The sequence below is a fragment of the Aedes albopictus genome, chromosome 2 (genome assembly GCF_035046485.1).
Source record: "Aedes albopictus strain Foshan chromosome 2, AalbF5, whole genome shotgun sequence".
In the NCBI taxonomy this organism is placed as follows: Eukaryota; Metazoa; Arthropoda; class Insecta; order Diptera; family Culicidae; genus Aedes; species Aedes albopictus.
The window spans coordinates 353,576,488-353,597,004 of NC_085137.1; the positions used below are offsets into that span (position 1 = coordinate 353,576,488).

The 20,517-nt window shown below is 39.1% G+C and overlaps 2 protein-coding genes across 3 annotated transcripts in view; one reads left to right on the top strand and one right to left on the bottom strand.

Moving 5' to 3' along the window:
* LOC109407388 (uncharacterized) overlaps window positions 1-20,517 on the top strand; it is a 102,133-nt gene that overhangs the window by 63,763 nt on the left and 17,853 nt on the right. For both annotated transcript variants that reach the window (XM_029866321.2, XM_029866322.2), the window contains exon 2: window positions 4,021-4,365. In XM_029866321.2, the coding sequence (XP_029722181.1) occupies window positions 4,033-4,365 (333 nt within the window). In that variant the 5' untranslated portion in view covers window positions 4,021-4,032. The remainder of the gene's footprint in view (window positions 1-4,020; window positions 4,366-20,517) is intronic.
* The window catches only part of LOC109416657 (uncharacterized), a 325,658-nt gene continuing 317,304 nt past the window's right edge, over window positions 12,164-20,517 (bottom strand). The window contains exon 4 of the mRNA XM_062852757.1: window positions 12,164-12,318. The gene's annotated coding sequence lies outside the window, so the exon portion shown is untranslated. The remainder of the gene's footprint in view (window positions 12,319-20,517) is intronic.

Genomic DNA, 20,517 nt, shown 5'->3' on the forward strand with positions numbered 1-20,517 from the left:
TCGGGGGAATTCACACATCGGCTTACCCTCTCGGGGGAAATCACCATTGGCTTACCCTCTCGGAGCAATTTGCTTTTTATTATGGCTTGCTCTCTCAGGGGAATTACCATTGGCTTACCCTCTAGAGGGAATTCGCCGTCAGTTTACCCTTTCGGGGAAATCGCTTTTACCTTGGCTTATTATGATGGCTTACTTTCTCAGGGGAATCACTATTGGCTTACCCTCTCGAAGGAATTCGCTTCTGCCTTGGCTTACTCCCTCAATTAGATTACTCTCTTCATCTGGTCGTATTTTATCTCACACTCTGCACCTCAGAAAATCTAATGACTCCTCAATCTGGACACGCAATATAAATGCTGAACAATGAATGAAATATTGACTTCTCTTCTTCTTCTTCTTCTTCTTCTTCTTCTTCTTCTTCTTCTTTCTGGTCTCAGGCGCTCGGGCCTGACGGGTATAGGGCCAGTTGCTAAGACTATATGCCCCTATATTGACTTCTCAAAATTATTACAGAGCCAGATTATGTGTCTTCAGTTCCTACTAGAATCCGGATAATTTCCAAAACATTGAAACATAGAAACTAAGCTTTCGCCTCTCCTCCACAACTACTGGACCAATTAAAAAAAATCAAAGGCGGCTAATACCGTTTCGGGTTTGTGTGCGCAGAATCGTAAGGGTACTTCAACCACAGACAAACAGACGTATCACTTGGAACAAAGTGCGATTAAAATCATCGTCACAAAAGCATAATCGCCCAATGCTAACTACGCTGTGTTTCGCAAATCCACTGAGTAAATGGTGGTAGTGAGCAAACGTCAAACAGGAGCAAAAACGATGCGAGCGCCATGAACAAGATATTTGTGAACTACAGAATATTTGAATAGTCCGTTAAAAAGGGAAACAATGGTAAATGGGTAGAGTGAGACGTCTATTTGTCTGAGCTTCAACCTAACTGCCCTCGATATACACCTATGTTACATTTACAGTGGTCGTAAATTTCCGATTTTATCGTGACGTACTTAATGGGGTAGAAGGCGTCAGATAGGAGCAAAAGCTATGCGAGCACCATGAGCGAGAGATTTGCTTCACCTCCACCGCTGTACCAGCCGTCTAAACACTCTCGCAAAAAAAAGAATCAAGCCACGAGAGCCACCGATGAGATGAAAAATGCGATGCTCCTCCTGCGCAAAACCGCTGGCAGACACTACCGCGATGGGAGGAGACGCACAAATCCCTTAGGGTCTGTCCATAAACTACGTGGACTCTTTGGGGAAACCTAACCTCGAAATGACTGACAACTCTCAGGTCATATTGAGAGCTGTAACATGAGCATGAAATGGACGGCAACAAGATCGATAAAGTAGAATATATGATCTGTCTTTTTAGTGCATGTGTGTAGTCTGTCAAAATGACTGAGAAGTGTCAAACATGTTCATGACTAGCTTTGTTGGTATAATGAAGAATTGTGAGGCAAGTACAATGATACACTATGCCTAGCGAGTCGAGAAAATTTTTCCGAGTGGACCGGGAATCGAACCCACCGTCTGCGGATTGGCGATCCATTGCCTTAACCAGTAGGCTAACTGGTGGAGACCCTCCATTGCCTATAAATGTATTATATTCTAATTCTACTATATCGAACTGGTTGTTTGTATGCTGCTTTCACTTTCTACTTTTACTTATGATAGAAAGATGAGCACGATGATATTGTTGTGTAGCTCCTATTCCATTTCCAGTCCGATTGAGGGTCCATTATGGGTCGCCGTTCGCCGATATCCAACAATCCGGGTCCGTTAGAGCTATTAGCTCCGAAGAGGGTCAGGTGCCAACCGCTCTCGGGGGAAGAGCAACTGACGAAAAACTACAAGTTCCGGGGCTGGGATCGAACTTATGAAATGAGCACCACGGGCCCCGGTATCGAAAAGTTTTACCCAAATTTACGGTACCGCAACCACGTGACGCGATAAAATTATGCTTCAAAGGAAAAAGTCTTTCACCGGACACGGTACCTATACCTTAACTTCCCACTACTGGCGGGTAAGACCGCTCAGGAAACCATTCCATTATAAGAGCGTACGTACAGGAAGTGTACCCCTCCAAAACCCCACGCGAACGGCCGCCACATTTTCATAAATCCTTCGAGGAACGGAACGTATTTCCGTGTCGGTGTCGAGTCCTGATAGCCCCTGCCTGCAGCCAAGGTGAAATGTCAAAACGTGGGCGGTCTGTTAGTTCGCCCCATTATTCATGCTGGAATTACAGTTATAGGAGGCCAGTCACTCCTGACGGGCGGCGGGCGCGGTGGAATAGCAAAGTACTTGAACTCAGTGTGTACATACACATAATATCAAGGTATGGACCGGACACCGAGTAGTGGAGCCACCATTAATAAAGCTCAGAAGCTCTAGGACTAGTGAACGAAAAAAAATCCATTTTACCATAATGCGCGTGTAATCAATTTAATAGCAGCCGGATAATTCCACGCGAAATGCTGGAGTGGGGAGCGGGGTTGATAGTTGAACCTTAAACACGCAATCCCGCTTCATTATGCAGAGTATCGAGTATTGAGCACAGTAAAAAGCGCGGAGAATCCTTAGCAGCAACTTGAAGTTCGATTGACTTTTAGAATGTTTTGAGTGCCACCATAAAACCTAAATTATTTTGTCTTCTTTTTTATGATAGTTCTAAGAACTAATCTGCCTATTTATGTGCATCCCTCAGGGCCCGAGGGAAACCAGAAAAGGAAAACATTAGAGATGTGTTAGGCAAACTTGATCTTGTGTACATGAAGGCTTTCATTTCATGATGAAGCTTGTGTACAACTTCTTGAAACAAGCCGAAATCTTCGTTTGATATCCCCGTCTTATTTCTCCACTTATCCACCTCGTGCCTCTGATTGATACCCCAGTCTCGTTGTTCCGCTTGTCCACCTCGTGTCCCTTCGAAAATCGTCTGTTTGTATCGTTACATGTTGTTTGTCCACTCTACGTTTGACCAGCAGCAATAAGCCACATCATGCTGTCCTTTCCTCAAATATTATTGTTACCACTAACCTCGACCAAACCGCGAGTTTTACGGTTCCCCAAAACTAACGTAGTTTATAAGTCAAAAACATAAGATTGTAAAAAATAACCTAATTCGACTCCGTTATGCCTGCCGGCGCATAACTAAATAAATGATTAAGTAAAAAAAACTAATCTGCCTGAGCAGTTCAAGAAAAGTTGAGAATGACCCACAACAAGGTGTATGAAATCCACTGTATAAAGAGTTTTGTTGCATTTGGACAGGTGTACCTGTCTTGGGCACTTGCCGCTATAACTAAGTCAATTTTATACCTAATTTCCTAATTTCTGACATACGGTAAGATACGTACAGTACTAAAATCTGTGCAAAAAAAATCAAATAAATTGGTATGAAATTGACTTGGTTATAGCGGAAAGTGCCCAAAATAGGCACCTGCCCAAATGGTACAACCCTTCTTGACACTCTGCCGAAGTCTGTCAGACAGAATTTGCTTTCTGTAATGTGAAAAAAAATCAGTTGAATGTTGAACTATGTAATCATTCGCTATTTCCTATTCCGAGAAGGTACTTTTAAGACAGAAGAGATTATGGGATGGGTCATATTAGTTATGTCATAACTACAATAAAAAATGGCAAAACCATACTAAGCATTTGTCCTCTAACATGTTTCAATACCACAGTGCCTAATTATTGTTTTTCAATAATGCATATTTGTCCACATCATTCAGTGTAAGACCATATCATTCTCATGCAACAATCAATCTGCATTGAATCACAAACTACCGCAACCGACAAATTATATTCCTCGTTTTCTTACAAACCATAGCATTACACAAATCACGCCAACCAGCAATATTCTTGTACATGTAACAGTTATCCTAGGAATCCACGTTACGTAAAACCTACTAGAGTTAGGAGTCAAAAAAAAAAACTTTCTCCGACAATGCTACTTTCTATTGATTAAATATCCCTTCTCTCCTGTTCTTCCCTTCAACAGATCCGCCGTAAAATGGCGCCACAAAACTCTACGCTAATTCACGGAAACGCCGAAGCAACCTCACCCGTCTCCGCCGAAGCCGAGGAGCTCAGCAGCTACAGCCCTATTCTACCGGCGGCAGCAAGGGCGAGTCACCGACGGCGTGCATCACCCGGTTCCAGTTCCAGTACTGATGAGCCAGCACCGCCACCACCTCCGCCACCGAACGTCACGAAATCGATCGCTTCCTTCGGGCCGTACGGTGGCTTCAGGTCGGAAGCACTGCTCGGTTGTTCTTCCCGAGGAACCAAACCCGGAACCCACCCCGCCGAGGGTACCGAAAAGGGCGCGGTAAAACGTGACTCGGTATGTAGGAAATCGCAGCCCGCAAGGCTGCTTTCTCTCTCTCTATCTGTATACCAAATAAAAAGTACAGTGTGTCGAAAAACTGTTCGTACAAGAATGCACTAACTGTTGCAAAATCAATGGAAATTTGGACCCGAGATTGAGATAGGTGAGGGGCTGTCCATAAACCACGTGGTCATTTTTTGGGACTTTTCAACCCCCCCTGCGTGGTCATTAGTCCATACAAAAATTTTTATTTGTCCATACAAAATGGTCATTGACCGAACCCCCAACCCCCCCCCCCCTCCCTCATGACCACGTGGTTTATGGACAGCCCCTGACCACTCAATTTTCCAATTGCCCTCGAAATATCAATGGACTGGTCTCTGATAATTCAATTGACACCAATCCCAGCCTCAAACAAGGCTTTTTAACGACTGATGATCGAATAAACAATTGAGTAACAGCTCCATTCAAAATATAGTAATGATTTTCAAATTTGTTTACTATGTTTATAACTTCTGTTGAATGCCTGAAAGGTAGGGTTTTCATCATTCCCGTCTGTGTAAAACCGACCAATAATGATGGGTTTTATTCTTACACCTCGCCTAACGCCTCATGATCAATTTGGCATCAATTACTAATTTATAAACTATCTTTTATATAATGTAAAACTATTGTAAAAATAACTACAATCTACTTAAAATTATGAAATTGAATAATTGTGCCTCGTATCAGGTATCAGGTATCAGTAGGTCGGCTCTAGAGGCACGTTCTCCTCCATTCGGGAAATTTGTGCCATCGCCATGAACACGAGCCTATTCATCATTTACCTGACGGAGAAGGGAAGGAAAAAGGATAGGACATGGGAAAGGACAGGTAAGGGAATAGGATCGTCATACTCGCAAAAGCGTACCACAATGGGTTCACATAGCGTCCTGAAAAGGACACTGTAATAACGCATAAGCGTGCCACAATGGGTTCGAAAAGCGCCCTGAAAAGGGCACTGTGATAATGCATAAAGCGTAAAGAGAGCCTATAGCTCTTTACCACAGCGGGTCAAGAACAACAGAACGTCCTGAAGATTCAGGTTTCTGAAGTCAGTTTCACTTAATAAGTGTTTCCCGAGTACTCGGAAACGCAATTGCGCAAAAACTGGACAGTTACATATTAAATGATACGAAGTTCCATAATCGGATTCACAGCTATCACATGCAAATGAATCAGCTTGCTGAATATTCGCCATGTGATAACTGAGTCGGCAGTGGCCAGTCAATGCTTTGACCAGCATGCTGCAATTCTGCTTTGACAGATTTGTTAGATACTTTGCCACCCCTAGAGATGGCTCAGTACAATACAATTTTGTTTGACGACATGACTCCAAACTATTCCAGTATTGTTTGTGTTGAGTGGCAGCCCACGTGTCAATCCGAAGCTTCACCCAACACTTGGATACCGGAATAGCTGGCTCAGGGCCAATGAAGTCATGTGATGCTCCAGTGCGAGCTAACTCATCAGCCAATTCATTTCCAGCGATGGAAGAATGGCCAGGTACCCATACAAGGTGAACAGCGTTTGCTGAATTCAGCTCCTCAATTTGAGTTCGACAAGCGATAACTATCTTCGACCTGGAGTTGGCCGAAGCAAGTGCTTTAATAGCAGCCTGGCTATCTGAACAGAAGTATATTACTTTGTTCTTGTAATCCTCAAGGAGTTCAGGGATCTCTCGGGATCCCTCAAAAGTTGCTTCTAAGATTTTCTCTGGAGTTCGTTCTGAAATCTTGTAAAGAACTTCTGAAGGAATCCTATAAAATTTTAAGGAAATATTCCATAGGGGGTTTCTCAAAAACAAAACATATGGAACATCATTAGGAATACCATAGAAGAAAATCCATGAAATTCTCAAAGATCTTCTGTGGAAATTGCAAAAGTCATTTTTAGAGGGATTGCAGAATGATTGATCTTTCTAGAACATTATTTTCGGTATTTTTCCGAAACTTTCTTGTGCTATTTCTCCTAGAGTGTTTGGGAATATGTGATTCCACCAAAAATGTCTCTTAGGATGTCTGGGATCCCTCAAGAAGTTCTTTCTGCGATGTCTACTGGAGATCTTTCTGAATTCGCTTCAGTTGTCCCTTCTGGTATTTTTCATGAAGTTACTTATGGAATCGTAAAAGGATGTACAAGACACAACGGCGTAGCCAGATTTGTTTCTTGCTCACGCTCCTGAACAAACACAAGAAAGAGAATGATGGAACCAGTGGTTCCTCTCTCCATCCTCCTCATTCACATGTTTGTTTAGGAGAGTGAGCGAGAAAAAAGAAAAAGCTGGCTGACGCCGTTGGATCTACAGGAAGAACACAAGAAGGATCTACTGGGCTGCGCTGCCGGTGGAAGCATAATTGTCCCATATGTATCATGGTGTACTATCATATGGGGAAATAAAAATAAGTAGTTTGTTCCGAAAATTGTTGAAAAAATGCTACGCCGGTTTGTCACATTCTAAAAAGTGGACGCATAAGCGTCACGTTTCATTGGAAATCCTATGGAACTTCAAAATCGCTATAAAACAAAAATTAGTGCTCAAATCACCTCAAATTCAAAATCGGTTGATTTTAGAACACGATTCGGCACTTCTACTTTATAGTTAAGACAATTTACTTTTTCGAACTTTGGACGCGATTTTCTAGTTTGTTTGTTTTTGCACATGGAACATTTATGCGCCCACCAGCAGTGGGGGAATGCCAGAAGATATTTCAGGAGTAATCCAGAACGACAATCCAGAAGGCATTTCTGGATTTCCTGGAAAATATCACTCAAGGACCTGCTGGATATATACCTGACGAAATGCCCGGAGAAATGCCTAGAAACGCCTTTAGGAGACGGCGAAAGGATCTTCTGGAGAAATCGCAGAATATTTAAAGGATGAAAATCTTAAATAATAAAAAAAAAACAAAAGAAACTCCAGAAGCAATACCAGAATAAACATTTGGAGTAATTCCAAACGGATTTCACAAGCCGAGCTTGAACTCTGATCAAAATACCAATAAGTGTGGCCAATATAACATAAACTGGTCGACATATCCCTCAAAAACCTTGTCTCGTAAATTCACGAAATTTGGAAAGTCGCAACCAGAATTTGAAACTATTGGAATTAAGCCACTTCATGAATAAGGAGGAGTAGTCAGGTTATTTTCGTCCACTTCAATATCTTTCCATTTTTGAAGAAGGGTGACATAAAAAAAACTATTGAAGCATAACAAAACTGCTATACATACTCCGGAAAATGTGCTTTTTCAGTTAGAAAGTAGCAATATTATAATTGCTAAAAAAGAAAACAATAATTGGTAGCCGTCACACCCTAATGAAAGTGCTGGTTTTACCCCAAATTTGTGTAATCAGGAGACCGTTCCTATCTAGTTTCGGTCCTCAACTGCTTTGTAAACATTTTCTGTACCAAATATATACACAATTGAACATAAAACATTTAATTGCAACATCAAAAATACCTTGAATTCTCAGAAAATTCAAAAGAAATTTAGTGATTTTTTGGTAGTAGGAATTATTTCAAATATATTTGGGATTTCTGTTTAATATGTTATGTAGCTCTTACCTAATAATAGTAAGTAATGAAAGATCAAAATAGATAATCATAAGTTGATGATTTTGAGGCTATATCGGTCTCTTTCTACTCATAGTATAAGGGAGTAGAGATCAAAGTGGATAATGAAATGATAGATATGATAGAATTCGCTAGGTAGCGAACAAGTGTGAAAATTTTTATAGAAGGTGAAATTAGGCAAGTAGGCCATGTATTGAACGAATACATCGAATGCGTTCTATAAAATTTTCACACTTGTTCGCTACCTAGCGAATTCTATCATATCTATCATTTCATTATCCACTTTGATCTCTACTCCCTTATACTATGAGTAGAAAGAGACCGATATAGCCTCAAAATCATCAAGTTATTAATAAAATACGGTCGATAAATCAGCATATGATATGAAAAGTTTGGCTCAAAAAGAAAAAAGTGTTCTAACCTATAAGATCGAAAAAAAGGTAATAGGAAGAACACGCCACGATATAGACATACCTCTATGAACGGAGTGCGAATTCCGAAAAAGCTACCGATCGATAGAATTTGTGATGAAAACAGAACAATACATTAGGCAGTCGGGTGCCTGAAACTTTTGCCAGTCTTGGTAAGGTGGTATGAACCCCAGACAACCAGTAATCGTATAAGATAATGTATAAGATGATAAAGTGGAGGCCATATGCGTGCATGCCTCCATTTAGGCGCATGTAAAATGTACGCATTTCGCCTCCACTTCAACATCTTATGCAACATCTTATACGATTACTGGTTGACTGGGAACTACCAACCAAGCCGATCTGTTTAAAAGCACAGGTCGCACGGCAGAAGTTTCACGCATTCGATGTATTCGTTCAATACATGGCCTACTTGCCTAATTTCACCTTCTATAAAATTTTCACACTTGTTCGCTACCTAGCGAATTCTATCATATCTATCATTTCATTATCCACTTTGATCTCTACTCCCTTATACTATGAGTAGAAAGAGACCGATATAGCCTCAAAATCATCAAGTTATTAATAAAATACGGTCGATAAATCAGCATATGATATGATAATCATAAGAATAGTGTGATGAGTTTTATGAAAACATTGCATTGGTTGTATTGGAGTATTGGAGACATTTCTAACGGGCTTATCTCAAAGGTTTCTCGCATTAAATTTGAAAATGTGTTTGGTGATTTATTTATCACACTCAGTATAATACCAGATAATGTGAAATTTTCCCGAAAAACTTCCGAAGAAGCCAATGAAATCATCCCTAAAAAACTGTCGACATATTATCTGTCTGTAAGTATTGGTATCCGAATTAGAAGAGATTGCTAATGGTTGCCGAAGGCTTCCAATTCACAATAGAAGTCAGAACCCAGTTATTTAAAAAAAAAAGTTTCTGGCAATACCGCTATGTTTATGATGGATAATTTGCAGTTTTTTTAAGAAATTTTGTCCCTGTTGAGATATTTTCTGTCTGGCACATGCTAAGCTCATAAAGGAATATGTTTATATTGATAGATAGATACATATAAAAATGCAGTATGCGTCGTATGCTGGACCGCGCATAACTCGCGAACAGAACGTCAGATTTGGGTTTTCTTGGGTTTGTTCTGTTAGTTTTCACATAAGGAAGGTTTATGACGCATAAAACATCGAGAAATTGCGATTTTGAACTCGATTTTTCATGCATTTTCAACGGATACTCGGACTTGAAACGTCAAAAAATGCAGTAGGCCAGACAAAGTTAGTCAGGGACAGTCAGTTTATCATAGATTTCTGAGTAGTGCTTTTAAATGTCATGAATTTCACGTGACTTTGACAATAGAATATTGCTAATATCATGCTCTCCAGTGTAAAATTTCATCAACGAATTATTCTCCGAATTCAGAAAAAAAAATCTGAAGGCAACTTTTGGCAAAACTTCTTTTCAAGAAATTGTAGGAAAAACTTCTGCAGGAATTTCTGAAAAAATATATCAAGTACTTTCTGGTTCAGTAAGATTATTTTAGAAGATGAAATACAGTGGTTTTTGGGTTTTATCAGGATCAAAAAAAAATTACCGTGATATAAACGAAACCGTAAATTTGGTGAAACGAGAAAAAAATGTTAATTTTTTATTCAAAATCGTTCAGCTGCAAAATGTATAATTCATAGTTCACATTTTTTAACAGTTTTGGTGGACTGGGCAGTGCTGTACTGATTTTATATTGATTTCAGAATGTTTTAGAGCAAGTGTGATAAAAACGAAACAAAAATGGTGATAAAATCGAATAGAAAACCGTGAATTTGGGCAAGTAGTGATTAAAACGACTAGTGATAAAACCGAAACGCCACTGTATTGAATACCTTAGCCAAATTCTTGTAAAAGAAAATCCTACTTATTGCTGAATGCATACCTGAAAACTCCGAAAAGCCTTTTGGAAGGTTTCAAAACATTTAGAGCTCGTATAAAAAACACTATCGCTTTTGCCATAGAATTTTCTCGAAACTAACGACCGAAATGAAGTGAAAATTGTCATAGAAATGTTCCATGGAATACTAAAGTTGTATAATATGATTTCGAGGAAAACCGTGTTGCAATCCATCGATTGAAATTCTACTACAGGTCGGACTCGACCTGGGGAACGGAAGGTTCTATAAAGCTGAAATTTTGACATTTTGTCAAACCAACTTTGATTAGTGATTAGTCAAAATTTCAGCTTCTTACATCATTCCGTTCGCGAGATATTATTTTGAGAAGCGCTAGAACCCGACTCCGGATAATCGAGTCCGACCCGTATAACTTATCTTGAAAATACGCTTTAATTTCTTTTAGACGATTTTAGAGGAAATGACGAAGCCATTGTTTCCCTCAATATTTTGAGGTATTCCTCATGGATTTCTTGAAGTGTTTACTGCTCGGCATATTCCCTAAAGCTAATGTTATGATAAATCTTATTAGGTAATTTAGTAAAAAGGTGTGGTCGTCAAAAGACTGTTTTGTTTTTCTACTCAGCACATTCATTTTTTGCGGCCCTGTTAGTCGGTTATAGAACTCAACGCTATAATTTCACCGTTGTTTATCAGTAGTTGGCACGAAAGCCCCAAGCTTCCGATTACTAAATTATCCAAACCAAAGTTAGTCTATTTAAAATTTAAAAATGGGCCTGCGGATGGCATTTGTGCGATTGTAGGTTCCTTCTGCAGCAGTCCTTAAAATGCCGCCCACCCATCCCACAGCAAAGCAACGGCCACCCTTTTTCTGCATCGAAAGGTGCACAACGCCGGATCCCTACTACAACAATCACGCGTTCCACTGACTGTTTGATCGATGAGAGCGTAAATAAAGGCCGATATAAATAGAAAAACCGATTCACCTTGCTCGAACGATGATGTCGTGGTGTGGCGGTGGTTACGGGCGGGGTGGTTGTGTATTTTTCCGCCGCCCCTCGAAGCTCCAAAGCAGGATATAGATTGAACCAGCGGGAACCGTTTGACGAACTTGGTAAAGCCGGGACCGAATGGCGCCAGCTAAATGATTAGGGGGATTAGGGGCATAATGGACACCCTAAGCAAATGACTATGTTAGACCTGTATAACAGACAAAAACTTAACATATTATCATTTGGCTTACAACTTTAACTTGTTTCCTACGTATTTCAATCATTTACAGCAGGTAGAATGTCATTATTGTGAAGAAATAATGAATTGTAAACCGTGTGTTTTTTGGGGCTGGCAGGAAAGGTACGGGGTGAAATGAACACCCATCGGGGCATAATGGACACCCCTGCATATTTTATGCTAATTCTTTGGTTGGGCCGATGGGCCAGTTAAGTAATTTGCCTACGGCGATTAATACCACAGATATAATACTCCATCTTAGACGAGTTTACATAACATCAAAGTTAGTTAAATAAACTTCAGGCTTGAAAAATCGGATTGATTTTTTCCAAGCTCTCTAAAACGCCTAACAGTATGCAATGTGCGAACATTCATTCGTAATTGCATGTGTTCATTTCGCCCCGAATCGACTACAACATTAAAATTGTTTTTTAAGTAAATTCTGATCAAAAATAAAATACTTATTCTATTGCTAAATCTTCGTGTACATGTAGATAAGCTAACAATTCACTTGTTTTTATGGTGGACACACTCAAATACTCGTAATACCTTATTTGATGCTGCTTCAAAATTATAAGAATTTCACCATATGGAAAACATATTTCAATTTCAATGATAGTTTGGTTATTTTGGAGCAATATAAATGGTACTTTTGAAAAATGGAACCATGAATTGTTCCTTTACACTTATGCATTAAAAGTTTTACATAAAAGTCAACGGTTTCGGCAAAAACAGGGGTGTCCATTTCGCCCCGGGTGTCCATTATGCCCCTAATCCCCCTACCTGCAAACGGTGCGCCTGATTTGATTTCTCACCGGGACAATATTGGCCGAAGAACGCTATAAATCGGTAAAAAAAATAGATGTCATTGTCACTTTCGCTGCCGCCCCGTTTCGTGATAGGCCGAAAAAATATGAGAAAAATTGCTTTACCACCTATCAAACGGTCAGTCAAGGGTGCAGGAAACGGAGGGGAGTATTTTCACTTTTGATCGTTCTGAAAACTGCAGGTTATAGAGATAATGAAACTTAATTCACCTCCTTTTTTATTATGTAGGTATGTGCTTCCATACATGTAAGAAAATAGCTTCTCAGCAAAATTAGGATTTTCCCGCACTTCTTCTTCATCCTCTTTATGGCTCGACATTGGAACTAGGCCTGCCTCTCTTCAACTTAGTGTTCTTAGAGCACTTCCACAGATATTAATTGGAGTGCTTTCTTTGCCTGCCATTGCATGAATTTGTATATTGTGATGCAAGTTCAACGATACCCTATGCCCAGGGAGTCGAGAATTTTCTCGACTGGAACGAGGATCGAACCCGCCGTCTCCGGATTGGCGATCCATAGCCTAAGACCACTAGGCTAATTGAAGGCCTCGCCCTACTGGATATATAATTTAGGGACAATGGAAATTCGCGGAAAATTTTCTCAAATTTCGCGGGCTACCATTGTGAATCTCGCGGACTCATATTTTTGACCGTTTTGTTGAGAAAAACTTGAATTTTGTAAAGCGTAATCAAAAATTCATCAAAAGAGTAACAAATCTGATGAAAATCAGATGTGAGCTTAGATATAAAATGCATTAAATTTTAACCATGCAGATAAGGAATCGTAAATTACTCTACTCTGTCAAAAGCTAACAGCCAATTTCTACCAAAAAGTTTGAAAATAATAAAAATTTTTAGGGTGTTTTCTCAAATTTGCCAGAATTTGCGGCATTTCGCGGGATATTTCAAATTTCGCGGTCAAGACCCTATTTCGCGGATTTCGCGGCTTCCGCGAAATCGCGAATTTCCATTGTCCCTAATAATTATTTAAGCTGTCAAGCTGTTTTGTATATATAGAACTGTTGTTTTGTTTTTAGTATCTGATCATTGTTTAACTACTGTATGTACTTGTTTCATTTAATGTTTGTCATGTAAGCTTTTACTGATTCGGTATGTTTTCTCTACTGTTATTCATTATAAAAGATATAGGGTTTTTATGCCTAAATATTAGAGATAGCTAAACTATCTCTAATAGGCTTTTCCCTATCAGGCTTCATTGAGATGACTCACAGTAAGATGAAGCACAAAAGAATAAATAAATAAAAATCGCCTAGGTGATTTTTTCTCTATGTTTGCGCCCTCCAGACCCGTGAACAGAAATGGCGGCATAGGAGGAGTTTTTCGCATTTTCATTAAAGGGTGAGTCGTTAATTATTGTGCCACAAAACCTTCAAGTGATTCGCAAATTGTCTACAGTTAACGAAATGAAACCAAATTTTTACTGTAGTTTCGTATATGTATGTTTTTCAACTTTTTGGTATAGGTTCAAATTTAGGATGCGTTTTAGTGAAATTCACGACATTTTCAATTAACGCCCTCCATGTGGACATGTTCAGGCTCCACTTGCAACAAATAATTAAAGCTCTCTGGTTTGATTATGCGCATCGTGCCTGGTTTTCACCCAGCTCCAAGCTTATGTTCACTGACAACCGTTCCTGAAACCTATTGACGAACATTAAGATGATCCGATAATGTATAATCATCAATTGTTCCAAGGCGCTATACCATGATTTTAGATTTTAGCATGTGATTGTACAACATCTTTTTTAGAACTGTGAACTGAATTTATTCTATATCGAGCGGAATCTCACTGATAACTGCTCAATTCATTTTATGTAAACAATGGACTCTAAGGAGAAACTGTACAAATTTTGGTTGATTTTGGTGAAGTAGGAAAAAAGTTACGTTAGTTTGAAAATGGCACAATAATTATCGACTCACCCTTTAGAATCGTACATTTCATGCGCTCTCTAAAATACAAGAAAATCGTGTTTTATATATGTTTGCGTATGAAGTTCTTCCAGTTTTACCAGGTTCTCCCAAAAAATTTCTCCAAGAACTTGTATGGACAATCTTCCAAAAACTCCTCCAGAAATTCTTACAAAGTTTCCTTCAGATTTTTTTGGAATCTTTTAAAAATTTCCCTGAAGATTCCTTCAAAAATTCTTTAAAACATTCCTTCATAATTTTGTCCAAGGAAATCTTCTATGGGTTTGTTCTAAAACTAATCCAAGCATTCTATCAGAAATTACTCCAGGAGCTCTGATCCTAAAATCTATCGAAGTTTGTTTCAGAGACTCCTCTGGCGATTACTTTTCTATAATTTCTTCCAGGGAATGTTTGAGAAATTACTAGAGTACTTCTTTTAGATATTCCCTCTTGATTTTCTCCGGAAATTTCTCCAAGATTTTTTAGGTAGGTGTCTACAGGTTCCTCCTAAAACTCCACAAGAAATTTCTTTAGAAATTGTAATTCATTTTTGAAATTCATCGAATTTTTAAGATTTTCTACATGGATTTCTATAGAAATTCTTTTAAAGATGCTTCAATAAATTCTACCAGTGGTTTCTTCAGAAAGTTTTCTAGATATTCATCCAACTCGCTCATGTATTTCTTCAGTCTATCAAGGATGTGTTCAGCAAATGCTCTAGAAATTCCATTGAAAATATCCACATGAATGTGTTCAATGTGTTCATCCAGAAAAAAAGCAGCAAAAATTCCTCCAAAGATTCCTGTAGGAGTTGTACAAATTCCTCCAGAAATTTCCTCCTGACCTTCCTTCATGTTTACCCCGCAAATTTATCCGGCATTTACTCTGAAAATAACTCCAACAATTTCTCCATGAATTAAAAAAATATTCAAACAAATTTTACGGGAATTTCTACAGAAATTCTTCAAAACATAGTTAAAAAGTTTTCTTTAGGGATCTTTGCTGGCGCTTAAGTATCTATGCATTTTCAAGGTATTTCTAATGGATTTTATTAGAAATTTGATCACAGATTTCTCCAGGAATTCTTTCAAAAAAATTCTTCAAGAATTTTACTATAATTCCCTTATTTTTTTCTGGAAATTTCATTTAGGGTTTCCCGTGACGTTTCTCCAGGTATTTCTCCGGAAAGTTCTTAAAAAATGGCACCTAGGATTCCTTCAAGACTTTCCCTGGGATTTCTTTGGATATTCCTCCAGAAATTCAGTCAAAAACACTTCCCAAGATTCCACTGAAGATTTTTTCAGAAATTCCTTCAAGGTATCTTTCAGAAATTCCTGCTGGGATACCTTCTGAATTTTTTTTGAGAAAATATTTTCATCTCCAAAGATTTCATCAAAATTTTAGGGATTTCTTCAGAATTTTAACAAGGGATTTTTTCAAAAGATCTTTAGAAAGTTATCGAAAAATTTCTTTACAAATCCTGCGAGGATTGCTTCGCAGATTCTTCTAAAAGATTCTCCAAGAATTTTTGGACGATTCCGGCACAAATTCCTACAATATTTTTTATCAGAAATTGCTTTTATGGTTCCATCAGAAATGTTTCCTGTGCAGTGGCGTAGCCAGAAATTGTCTCTGGGAGGGGTTTTCAACGGTCAATGATACCGTTTTTGAATAGACATTTACATTTTGTAAAATGTAATCAGCAATTGTATTCGTAGTTTGAAAATAGCGGCGCAGCCGAAAATTTTTTCGTCGCAAAGATAAAGCGCTGTTCCACAAATTTTGGCTAAAACTCGCTTATTGTTGCACACTCAATGTTATTCTTATGAGGAGTGCAACAATTGGCGAATTTTTAGCCGTGCAACAATTGGAAAATTACCCTAATAGATTCTGGAGTAATTTCTGCAGGAGATGTTGAGAGAACATTTGGAAAAAAAATCCCGAATAACTTATAGAGCTATGCTAAAATCCCTTGGAGGAACTTTCAGAAGAACCTCCTCATAAATTCTAGAGAAATTTTCAAATAAATGCCCGAGAAAGTCCCTGTATAAGTGGAGTAATACTTGAAGGATCCTCTGTCGAATATCGAGCAATATTTTCTGAAGTTTCTGGAAAATTTTCAGAATTTCTGAATGAATCTTCGATTTTCCAAGGAAAAACTCCTGGGAAAAAAAATCTGGCGCAATAATTCTGGAGGAACTCCTTCAGAAATGTTTGAAGAAATTCATAAGCATGAGCAGAAAAGCCAAAATTGTTTGTATGGATTGTAACGGTACGCACGAACCCCCTTACGAGACGTTACGGAGGCGTTACATAGGCATTTCTGGAGATTTCGGAGGGTCTACGGTGCGTTACATGGGTTCCGTGTGGGTTTTAGGGGGATTTCGGATGCATTTCAAGAAGTTCCAGAGCATTTTCGTCGAATTTCAAAACCGTTACGGAGGCGTTACATAGGCACTTTCGGGGGGCTCGGAGAGTCTAAGGTGCGTCACTTGGGGTTCCAGGGGTTCAGGGGGATTTCAGAGGCATTCCAAAAAGCTTCAGAGCATTTTCAGCGCGTTTCAGAGACGTAACGGAGGCGTTACATAGGCATTTCCGGAGGTCTCGGAGGGACAAAGGTGCGTTACATGGGGTCCGAGGGGGTTTAAGGGAGGTTTCGGAGACATTTCAAGAAGCGTCAGAGCATTTCGGTTTCAGAGGTTATGGAGGCGTTAATATGCGTTTTCGGAATTTTTAGTGATTCCAAGGTGCGTTACATGGGTCCGAGGGAACCTGGTTTAGGCCTAGGGGGCCTGGCCTAGGATATCGGGATCCAACATCAATTCAATAAGCCAGGTCCGAAAATATTCATATGGCATGAGTATTTTTGATTTATTAGACGTGGGCCGTAACTATTCAGTTGGGAGCCACCGACTTTTGTTCCCCTGCTCCATTGGTAATTATGACTCTCGGAACGCATATTATAAGAGGATTTTCTAAAGGACTTCCTGAAAGAATTTCCGGAGAAATTATTGGGGAAATTTCTGGAGAAACTCTGGAGGAATCCCTGGAAGAATTTCTGGAATAATCCCTTGAGGAATTCCTGAAGATATTGCTGGATTAGTTGTTGGAGGAAATCTTTGATGAATTCCTGAAGGAGCTCTGGATGAATTCCTTGAGGAATACCTCCAGAAATTCAGGAGGAATCCATGGAGGAATTCGCGAAGGAATTCCTGAAGGAATCCCTTGAGGAATCCCAGGAAGAATTTCTAGAGAAATCGCTGGAGGAATCCCTGGAGAAATTCCTAGGAAAATTCCTGGAGGAATCCGTGGAAAACATCCTGGACGAATTCCGGGAAAAATTTCTGTAGGAACTCTTATGAAATTTCCTTGAGGAGTTCTAAGGGAACGCCTGGAGAAATCCTTGAGGGATTCCCGTGGAATCCTCGGGGAATTTCCGAAGGAATTTCTGAGGAACTTCCAGAGGAATTCTCGTGGAACTCCTGCAGGATTTTTCGAAACGTGCTTAAAGTAATTCTTGAGGAACTCCTGAAGGAATTCCAGCATAGCCCCTGAAGAAATTTTCAGGAAACTGTTGGGAAACTCTTGAAGAATGTCACAGGAAGTCCTGAGGCATTCCCTGCTTCTTTCTTGAGTTATGATTTTTTAAAGTAGGTAGTGTCTGTGGAAAATGTCTGTTTTCGACTGGAGTTTTCCGGAAAATTAGGTGACCCTGATTTTATTTTCAATTTAGTTCTTGTTCATATATATATATATATATATATATATATATATATATATATATATATATATATATATATATATATATATATATATATATATATATATATATATATATATATATATATATATATATATATATATATATATATATATATATATATATATGAATATATGAAAAAAAACTTTCATCAAATTCTGAGAACCTTCGTACTAATTTGTGCGATAATAAAAAAATCCCCCGTTGTAAAAATATTTGGCAATTTTTTACATCATTTTCTTTCAGGAATTACATTTTTTGCGAACATCTCAAAGAAAAGTGTTGATTATCTGAAAGAAGACGGACGTACATAAATACTTATATGATTTTCAGAGTGTAGCCAGTTGTGGTTGTTGCCAGATATTGTGAGCCTAAGTCACAGTCTAGTAATAGCCATGCTTGCTAAGTGAAATTCAAGAGTTCCGCGGTATCATAGTACTGCCGGTGGTCTTGGGCGTCATCCATGATACGAATCATCTATCATCGCTGCGCCAACATATGTATGAACGTCCTCTTTATAGTTTCTATGGTGGTAAGCCTATGGCGACAACAAAGATTCGGAGATGCAGTCAAATGTTCATAGTGATTGGACGATGTGCTCCTCTTACGAATGGTGCCTGAAAAATGCTTTACCTGTTTAGCATTGCGGTTTGCGGGCCTCGTGCGAAGGTGTAAAATGGTTGATTGAATAAGTGGTGTTGAACGATGATGTGATGCATCGCGATGTATCCGAAATAGTTAAATTTTGCACAAGTGACCATGGTCATTACGGGAGAGGTCTTGAGTCGGCCATTGAAATTTAAATTGAGTGGGCGTACCGAAGTTGGACATCAATGACAAATAACGTATTTAATGAGGTTCTCAACTGCGTCGTAGATTTTTTGGTAATTCAAGTCCCCGCACTTTAATCGCTTTAGTCAATATCTGTTTCCTTGACTGCAATGACAAGTGTGCCTTCTGATCGTTATTAATACTTCTCTTGAAAGGCCTTCTGTCTTGCGTAAGCCCTTGGACTTTTCTCCGCATACAACGCCAAGCTACCATAACGCTGCGGGAAAGCAATGATTTTTTCCGGCCGACCATGACCATCTCCTCTTCAGTCAGCATGAAATCTACTGATCATTTAGCGCGGTGAAACGCGATTAGGGAGTAGAGCACACCACCCGAGCAAAGGCGGATAAGAAAATGATAACAAGTTCTGTTACCTGGTTATCATTCGTTTGATAATTGAGTTTGTTATCATTTAGGTTGAATTAAGAGCCAACATAACAAAAATGATAACTCATATTTACTTCTCGAATACCAAAATGATAAGAAGTTAAGTTATCATTGAGTTCAAGTTGATAACTAATTGTGTTATACAATATTTTGTTCAACATTTCATTTAGTTATCAACATTAAAAAATACATGTGACTGATAACTGGTTTTGTTATCAATTAGTTATCATTTAGAGCTATTTTATCGACCAAAATAGAAAAAAATCTACTTTACCGACATCGTCACCTATTGAAAAAAGTTTCTTTTAACTTACAACCAATGTTTTCGACTATGTATTGCGCCCAGGCGGGTCTCGAACCCTGATCGAGTGATTGCCGGTCGCAGCCGATAGCCCCTATACCAGCAGGACTCATTGAGAGTGAGAGTAATAAAAGGCTACGCTTTCGTACTGCAGTCACATTGTAGGTGGAAAGCGGAATCTATTTTTAGATTCGAGGTTCATCAGACTCTTAGTTTTGGGAAAGCTTTGAAATGTGCGTTTGGAAACAGATAACATATTTTGTTATCATTTAGTATTTTTATGTTATCGCAATAGACCAAAATTATCGATAACTAAATTTGTTATTATCTGGTTATCATCAATTGTAAAAGATGATAACAAAAATAACAAAGTGATAACACCGATAACACAGTTTATTATCAAAGTGATATCACTTTGTTATCCGCCTTTGCTCGGGCACCCCGTCGGCGTCGGCCGTGGTAAGCAATCTGTTATCATTCGGACGATCAAAGCTATTCATTTGCTTTTGCCTCCCTCGATTACGGCACGGATGAAGGTGCCGACCAGGGCCGGGAGAGACCTTACGTGAGAAAACAGCAATAAATCTGTGCGAGTTGTAAATGCTTACCGCACTTTTCGTCGGTTTGGTTCCATCAAGCTGAAAGCTGGTGCACGGGCGTGGCTGTTTAGTCAGTCAGCAGCCAGCGGCCAGTGGAAATTATCCTCAAGCAGAAAGGGTGGGCAAACCTTCGTTTTCATTAGTTTTCACCCACAACACAACGTGTGCAGGGGCGCATGAAGTTACGGTTTCTTTGGGTTTAGCTTGCGTGCTTTTATTCGGGAAAACATGACATTTTATTTTTGAATTTTATTGTATTGCTTGATTATTTGGCGTTATAATATCTACAGCAACTCCTCCAAGGACTTCTCAAGGAATTTCTCCAAGAATTCATCCAGGAATTCCTCCA